Source organism: Chaetodon trifascialis, chromosome 8 (genome assembly GCF_039877785.1).
Source record: "Chaetodon trifascialis isolate fChaTrf1 chromosome 8, fChaTrf1.hap1, whole genome shotgun sequence".
NCBI lineage: Eukaryota > Metazoa > Chordata > Actinopteri > Chaetodontiformes > Chaetodontidae > Chaetodon > Chaetodon trifascialis.
This window is the reverse complement of record NC_092063.1, coordinates 4,384,607-4,393,332: the sequence shown is the minus strand read 5'-3', so window position 1 is coordinate 4,393,332 and position 8,726 is coordinate 4,384,607. Positions and strand designations below refer to the sequence as shown.

Below are 8,726 nucleotides of genomic sequence, written 5' to 3'. Positions count from 1 at the left end.
AGGGAGGAAAACGACATGTGAGGACCATCATTGACATTTGAACGGAGTCCCGCAGCTGATGCTAAAGCCCTGCTGCTAGTGGTACCACTTGAAATACAGGTTTGTCAGCAAACCCCTTTACAGCTGTTTATAGACATTATTACAGAATCCAATGCTTCGTAACATGACGTCTACAATATAAACGGGTCGCTCAAGCATGTTAACAGAAGCGACGCTAGCTAGCAAACTGCTACTTTAGCTAGCTAGCAAACTGCTAATTTAGCTAGCTAGCTAGTAAGCCCAATGAAGAAAGTGTGTGACACTGTCGATGTTAATGTTACGTTTAAGGGGTTTGAATAACAGGATAAAAACAACAAAAACATATTGTAATAAAGAGGAATGTCATCATCAAGGCTGTGATTTAAGTAGCGTTCGCATTAAGTCATCTTCTGTTAACTTTAGCTGTTAGCGTCCAATAGAGACACTTCCTGGACTCAATTAATCAGTGCTTGTCAATATAGAATCGAAGGGGGGCATAGAGAAGACATAGCCAGCGACATGATGGATGCTTTAGCTCAGTGTTAATGTCCTCTAACTGCAGTCTCTGAAGACTATAATCAAGACAGTCAGGTCAGAGTTTCCTCTTAATGTAACAGACAGCTCAGTCCCCCTGGGCTTATTTACAGTCTGTCCACAGTCTTCTTGTGTTGTCATGAATTATAGTCATACACTTTATTTAACTGAAAGTACAAATACCACAAAGAAAAAACACCATGATTCAATATGACACTTCAAAGCAGAGAAATTTAGCAAAATGTACTTAAGTATTGAAAGCCAAAGTAATCATCATGCAGAACTGCCAATTTGAGAGCACTATATGATCTATGATAGGATTATTATTATTATTATTATTATTTATTGCAGCTTTGAGAGAGTGGTAATTTTAAGGGGTTTTATCTTCAACAGTGCATCATATTTTACAAAATAACTAGCTGTCAGATTAATAGTACAATGTACAATTTTTCCCTCTGAAAACATTTGTTTCAGTCATTTTCTGCAAAAGAAAATGTGAAAGAAATGCCAAATATTTTCTGCTTCCAGCTTCTCAAATGTGAGAATTTGTTCATTTTATCAGTTTTAAATCATTGTAAACTGATTACCTTTTGTGTTTTGAACTTTTTGGACATTTAAAGATGTCGTCCTGGGCTGTGGGAGGTTATGATAGACATTTCATAAAAACATTACCTGCAGATCTATGTTCAATGATAATATTTCAGCTTTGTGAAACGACAACAGACATGTATTTGACACACTTTTAAATGAAAGACCGCTTCTTCTTAACGTCTGTCTGAACAGCGCTGAATGCTGCAGCTCACAGGATGGACTCCAGTGGGAAACCCTCAACGGCACAGATGGTGGTTTTAGCCACCAGCTCTGCCCTGACGGCTCTCTTCTACTCCATTTACAAGAGCAGAGCCACAACAGTTGCCAGATTAAAGGTCAGCCACATTTCTTTGTCACGTGAATGCCAGTAACGTGTGAATTTATTGCCTGTTATGTTCCATTTGTTAATCTGACATGTTTGTTTCCACAGGAAGCCAAGAAAGTCTCCATTGACCAGGATTTGAAGAACATGCTGTCTGAAACTCCTGGAAGATGCGTCCCATATGCTGTCATAGAAGGTGTGTCTGGCTACCGTGAAAGTCTCTGTTTTCACTTACCCTTAATTAAATTCTAATTCATACTATTTAACTCAAGTTTCCATTCATAATTCTGAGAATGGTTTTACTCTCTTTTATCGCACGCTGCAGGTGTAGTGAGATCCGTGAAGGAAACTCTGAACAGCCAGTTTGTTGACAACTGCAAAGGCGTGATTGAAAGACTGACCCTGAAGGAGGAAAAGATGGTGTGGAATCGCACCACTCATCTCTGGTGAGTCACTGAATAAAATATAAACAGTCAGAAGGCCTCAAGAAGCATCTGTACCTGCTCTGTAAATCATCGCTCCACCACACAAGAGCTTTGGACAAACACCCACATTAGCTGTCCTGCTTCATATCTAATTTACTGACGTCTCGTCCTCCACCTTTAGCGTGTTGAAGGAGCACCAAACAAACGTCCACTGTCCAAAGTGCACTGCTACAGTAGCTTCATCCCTTGGTGGGCTAGATAGCGAACTAGCTGCTGAGCTGCAGCACATTAAACAGCATATAAACGTACTTGCAAATGTCACTTTGGTTCAGTTAAACAGACACACCTCCAGCAGCTGAGAGGATGCTGTATTTCCCCTCTTGTTTTCCTTTTGATAATAAAAAAGACCCCTAACAAAACATTTAAAGATATGTTTACATTATTTTTTAAAGCAAAAAGGGATTATTTCAGAAAGACTTAAAGGTGATAGAGCTAAAACTCTAAGTTGATTTAAAAGAATGCCAAAAATGTGCAGGATTTTCAGTTTTCTGCATTTTTTTTCAATTGCATACTGAATATAATAATATTTTGGACCGTCTATCGGACAAAAAAAGATATTTGAAGATGCTGTCTTCTACTCTTGGAGACTGTGATCGCCATTTTGCAGACCAAGCAACTGACAGAAGTAGAAAATAATTGGCAGATTTATGAATAATGTAAATAATTATTTGCAGCCCTACACAAAACGCTAAAACTGTGATGTTTCTAAACAGGAACAACACGGAGAAAGTCATCCACCAGCGCACCAACACAGTCCCATTTGCTCTCGGGTCTCTTGATGACGATATAGCTGCCACAGTTCGGGTCATACGTCCACTAGACGCTGCGGAGTTGGACCTGGAGACCACCTACGAGAACTTCCACCCCACAGTCCAGTCCTTGTCCAACGTTATTGGCCACTTCATCAGCGGGGAACGACCCAAAGGCATCCACGAAGCTGAGGAGATGCTGCGGCTGGGAGACAGCGTCACAGGCGTGGGAGAGCTGGTCCTCGATAACAACCTGATCAAGCTCCAGCCCCCAAAACAGGGCTTCCGTTACTTCCTCACTCGGCTGGACTACGAGTCTCTTCTCAAGAAGCAGGGGAACAGCGTCAGACTGTGGCGGATTCTGACCGTGGTCTTCGGCGTCGCCGCTTGCTCTGTGCTCCTCTTCATCCTGTGGAAGCAATACGTGCACCGGCGGCAAATACAGAAGGACAGGAGCGTGCTGGAGGAGTTCAAGGAGCAGCAGAAGAAACGCATGCGTGAACTGAACCTGGAGGAGGGCAGCGTGTCGCCCACCAGCTGCACCGTCTGCCTGAGTCGCGAGCGCTCGTGCGTGTTTCTAGAGTGTGGTCACGTGTGTGCCTGTGCTCAGTGCTACGACGCCCTGCCAGCGCCAAAGAAATGCCCCATCTGCAGGGCGACCATAGACAGGGTGGTGCCTCTTTACAACAGCTAACGAGGGTATCACACAGGACGCCTACTGAACATTTTACTGCCGCAGTCACACTGGAAATATGACAAACCGCTGCCTCTTCGTTGCACTTTCTTGCTCTCACTCACTCTCATACATGAATAGCAGGTATCAGTGCTCAGGCATGGTGCAGCATAATTTCCTATCAAATGTTCAAATCAAATTTGGACCTTGTAAAAACAGAGAAAATGAAATTCCTTCTTTCAGCTCTGCAGAGAACATTAGATTTGTTCTAACTTAAACAAGGACAAATATTGGTCCTGTATCCTGACATCGATCGATCTTCAGAGTTTACTGAGAATGTTTCTTCACTTTTTACACCTGTTTCCCAAAGCAGCATTCAAGGGCGAGTGCACACAGTTTCTGAATACGCTTAAAGTAAAATTAAATAAATTAAAATTACAGTATATCAACCACAAAGCCTTTGAGTAACCTTGAAATCAATCATTATAAAGACTGAGCTTCATGTGCAGTCGACAGCTTTTATCTTTAAGATTCTTGTTACTGGATGGAAGTAAGTTCAGAAAGTTAATTTTTCAATTTGTTCCTCCGACGTTTGTATTAAACTTGAAATCAGACAGTGACTGTCATAGTTGCTATATATATAAAAACCTGTGGTAAACAACATATGTGAGATAATTATAAAGAAAACAGGATGAAAACATCTGAAAACTTAATTTGGAATAGAAATATTGAGGACAATAAAGTTCAATGTCAAGAACAGTTTCCTGAGCACTCATCGTGCATCAAATGTCACTGAAGAAATGACATTTATTTGTCAGAGGCCATATATAAAAAATACAAATATACACAAAAACCATTCATCTCATAGAGACAGAAGAGAAGCATTGAGTCTTTATCTTCCGCTGTAGCTGCTTTCCATTAAAAACGCCAATGAAACATGTCTTTCCAGTCCTTCCTGCAACTTGTGGAGCCTCCAGTAAGACGCTCTCAGCCTTCACTCTTTAACATACACAGCAGTGCTTTTGGGAAACTCCTCGTGAGCTTAAATTTTAGCCAAGGTGCTTTTGGGGAACAGGCCCGTCTCGTTCTCAGTCTTAACGTTTGATTTGGAAGCGTGTACAGACTGTTCAGTCCCTGTTAATGTCTTAAATTGGGATTTAGCTTTGGTGGTTCAGCATAAATGAGGCAGAGGAAAGGTGGTGATTCATGCTGAAAATGTCCATGTAAGAGTGTGCGGAGTGAGGTTCTGTGCTGGAGGGGATGATTGTACAAGCTCCTGTCAGGTTGCTCTGGAGAGAGGGAGCAGGCCTGTCCTGTCCTGTCCTGCCCTGTCCACTAATGAAGAAGCTTGTGCTCAGACTTTACAAGAAGAGGCAACACAATGTAAAGCCTGTAAAAGAGTTCGTACAGTGGCGACCTCTTGCCAAAAATATCATCTGATTGTCTGTTTGCAACTGAAACCTCATTAAAGGCAAATGCAATGCAGATCAAATGCTGTCGCAGTCATTGTGTGAAGTACAGACACGAGGAGGAAGCTGTGTGAAGAAGATGCACGGTTCTGCCATGAGAGGGAGACATCTGCCTGAGGAAGACCAGGAGTGCAGGATTTGGACTCAGAGAGCAGGCTACATGCTTTCCCAACCACACGAACAGGTGGTTTCAGCTCCTGCTGTTCAGCCTGCCTGTATATTGAAATAGTGAATTGCTTGGCTCTGTGCAAAATACTCAGTTTGGCTTCATTTTGGTGCCGTGAAATGAATCAATTTATGATCTTAAGTGGCTGCTTCACTGTGATCCAGCCATGTTGTTTTCATTTTAAGGCACTGAGCACAGAATAAAGCCTTTCTTTATTTATTATTTTTAGAAAATAGATGGAGCACTTTTTAGTCAGACGAGTGAAAGGAAGGAGACGGCTGGAGAAAACGCCTCTGCACCAATCAGTCTGAGGCCGGCAGGGATCCAGATCTGGCTCCAGAGCAGGGAGACTTCAGGCAGTTTGAGCACACAAGAGTCAAATAATTCTGTATTATTCAAAAAAAAACATCCCATTTTTTCAACCCACATTATGCCAAGAAACCTCACATGTATTATTTAACATTACACCGGGACTGGCATTATCATTACATTAGCATTCAGTGGCCGGCCCACAGATATCTGTTTTCCAGTAGTGAGCTGTTGCCCGTGGCTCTCTGAAGGAACCTGGGCTAAATGTCAGATATACAGTCTGATCAACCATGAAGAGTATTATGCACTCCTTTCTGTTGGGAGTGCTGAGCCAATAAAAGCAGAAAAGCATCGCTGTGGCCACTTTACCATCAGGCTCACAGCAAAGCCTGAACTACACAGCGATCGCTCATTCACAGAAAAATGAAGCATGGTCATGTGGTCCTTTCAAGTTAAGGACACAGAAAAAACCACAAACACAGCAGTATGGGTCATTATAACATCATAACGCTCTCAGCTAGTCATTTTTTTAATCTTCAAGCTGGAATCTCTGCAGTCTAGAAACTTATCTGAACTAGCCGCGACCCCTCGACCTGCCTCAAACAAACGTCCAAGCCTCATGGGACACGATGCCTGTCGAAGGTGGCTGCAGCAATATCAGCTCATTAAAAACTAAATAAATACTGACCACATCTAAATATGTGAAGCAAGCCACTCCGCATGCTGTGAGAGAGGCTCTGTTCCAAGGCTGGATCTGCAGCTTAGTACTCAGCATGTGTAGGAATATGGAAGGTCTATGGGAGAAAAAAATGTAGCTGTTTTTACATTTTCGACCAGATGTGTTTGTGTGTAAAACGTCAGAAGCTCTCACGGACGAGTCGTAGTATCATCTTTCAAACCTTTGTTGCCAGATGTTTACCGCGTCCTCTGCCCTTCACTCATGAAAACATCACTAGTCACACATTGACAAACTACTCTTTCTCATCGTGCTGCAAACATGAAAGCAGCAGCTCTGGTCCGACTCCATGGAAACCCTTCAGTCTGGCCCTGCAGCGCTTTTATCAGCGGGAGCTGTCACTGTGCTGACGCTGAGCGAACCATCAAAGACATTCCCTCTTTTATTCCCCACTTGAGAGTTTTGAATTTCAATGCCGCACAAGGACAGCGCAAGAACTGCATGATAAGAGCTACACAGGCTGAATGACGGAGGTGAGATGTTCACCGGATGGGATTTACTCTCCGGCGAGAGATCACGATTTCCTGCATGTGTTCAAGTCCAGACTGTATTTGGTTGGAGGTGGGGACACTATGCACTGTATGCTAAGTTATCAGCGAATGCTAGCACTGGCTAGCTTGCGGTGAGATTAATTGGGATGCTAACTTTAGCTCGCGAAAAAGAGGCTCCTTTGAGTGTTTTTTTTTTTTTAGTAAAACTGAACGTTGGACAAGAATGTTAGAGTTAACTTTCAAGAACTGAAAACTGTGAAAGGGTCCAAGCCTAAAACAGAAAACAAATTCACAGCCTTATGAATGTACACAGTGACATGGATGTGCATTTCTATGTCTGTGAGGACCATCATTTACCATCTGAGCATCCTGCTGTGTTGAAGAAGACCCGAAACTCATCATCATTCGAGACCATGAACTCATTAGTTATCTGTTTACTGAAGTAATAAATGAAGTGAGAAGTAAGGTCATTTTCACATAGGCCTCTATCCAATCTGACTTTTGGTTTTTTTTGCAACCAGTGGAGTTGCCCCCTGCTGGCCATTAGAAAGAATGCAGGTTGAAGGCACTTCCAGATGGTCTGGTCTGATGGCCTGGTCTGAGGCCTCAGACAGTGAGATTAGTCAGATCAGTCAAATAACACCTCAGGAAGGACACTGATCTGAATAGCTGTGAAATCCTACGAAATCTGCTCCGACAAAGCATGGAGACGCTGCTGAATCCTCAAATTAATGACGATAATGTTTTGCTCTGTAATTTAATTCTGATAAGAATGGCATCAGATCAGTTTATACGCATTAAGGTCCTAATCCTGACTAATTCGTTGGTATTGTATTTCATTTTTCACTGCACTCAGGGCTCATGAAAGTTCTTTTATGCTGCAGGATAACTGGAAGTGGTACCATTCTCTGAAAGGCGCCTTTGGTATGGTACCCTTGAATCATTTCAGTTATTCTCCTCTTTTATCTGAAAAGTCATTTTAGCTGTCAAGGCGGCAGATTGATTTTTCAATTCAATTAGGCTCCAGTCACAGCGGCACCCTGTGCAAATGAAATGTTTGACTGTCTCTCAATAAAAGAATATGGTTCTTAACCTTATTTTCAGCACACAGCGGTGTTACAGTAAAGAAACTGTGACTTTAAATGCCACACGGTTAATTAATCGCACTTCCACATGAAAGGCATGTATTCATGTGAAGTCCTATTATTATTTTGTGTTAAAACCTCCTATTCATAGTTTAAAATAGAGTACAAAAATGTCCTGCATCCAAACCTTTCTTGAGTAAAAGTGTGTTAGTAATATAAAATAGAAACACTCAAGCATGTACAGGACTTCAGCAGGTTGCATGTAAAGTGTTAGCTTTAAGGCTAACGGGTTATAATTAATGTCGTTTATTTACATGGGAGTAATTTACCAGTATAGCTAAAAGGTTCAGTCTCTCCTTGATGCCTCTCTTTTTAATTAGACTTTTTTCATGTCTCTCCTGACTGCAGTTACGTTGTCACAAATGTGCAACCATTAAAATAGCTGATCACAGTTATTAAAGCGTGCTTTCCGCTCAAAAACACTCCAACACTCGTTCATCTACAGTGTCTGTTGCATCAAGAATGAGGGATTTCTATTGCATTTCTAATTGCGTCTTAACATTACAGCTCAGAAGACTGATGATTCTGCTTGCCTCTGTCTGCAGACAGATTTTGTGACCTGATAGAAGAGTGGTTGTGAAGTCAAAGTCCACCTGTGACATAGAGGTTTCATAGCTGAAGAGGTAAAACTGAGCTTCATTCTTGACCTCGGAAGAAACAAGCTCGCCTCCTTTTTCCCAGAGCTTTGATCATATCACGTGACGTTCATCAGCTGATGCAGTGAGCCCAGTTGTCATAGAATTATTGATTTCGAGCAGCAGAAATGCTTGCCCTCTTTCTTTTATCAATAATCACCTCGGCCCAGATCAATGCTATAAGGAACCTCAGGGCAAAAACGATGTTTAATCAATGTGCAATGCATTGCCTCATTGTTGGCATCATGTCATTATAACTATGCGTTTGGCTACAAGTCAAATATTTGTGTCTTTTTACTTACACACTTTGCTGTTAAGGATTTCTTATTGTCTTATTGTCTTAACACTGTTTCAAGACTCCTTCTGTGTCAAAGTGTTCTTGAATGAAACTCTCCCTCCAACC

At 41.9% G+C, this 8,726-nt stretch overlaps 1 protein-coding gene across 1 annotated transcript; it reads left to right on the top strand.

Annotated features, from left to right (window-relative positions):
- mul1 (mitochondrial E3 ubiquitin protein ligase 1) lies at nucleotides 1–4,861 on the top strand. Its single transcript, XM_070968535.1, has 5 exons — nucleotides 1–99; nucleotides 1,336–1,478; nucleotides 1,574–1,661; nucleotides 1,791–1,911; nucleotides 2,664–4,861. The coding sequence occupies exons 2-5, from the start codon at nucleotides 1,359–1,361 to the stop codon at nucleotides 3,391–3,393; spliced, it is 1,059 nt and encodes a 352-aa protein (XP_070824636.1). The 5' UTR covers nucleotides 1–99; nucleotides 1,336–1,358; the 3' UTR covers nucleotides 3,394–4,861.
- Nucleotides 4,862–8,726: the final 3,865 nt, after the last annotated feature.

Bases quoted from the DNA above. Each gene is read 5' to 3' on its own strand.
- mul1 (XM_070968535.1), top strand. From the start codon at position 1,359: ATGGACTCCAGTGGGAAACCCTCAACGGCACAGATGGTGGTTTTAGCC. The intron at 1,479-1,573 runs GTCAGCCACATT...TTGTTTCCACAG, and splicing joins CAACAGTTGCCAGATTAAAG to GAAGCCAAGAAAGTCTCCAT. The intron at 1,912-2,663 runs GTGAGTCACTGA...GTTTCTAAACAG, and splicing joins AATCGCACCACTCATCTCTG to GAACAACACGGAGAAAGTCA.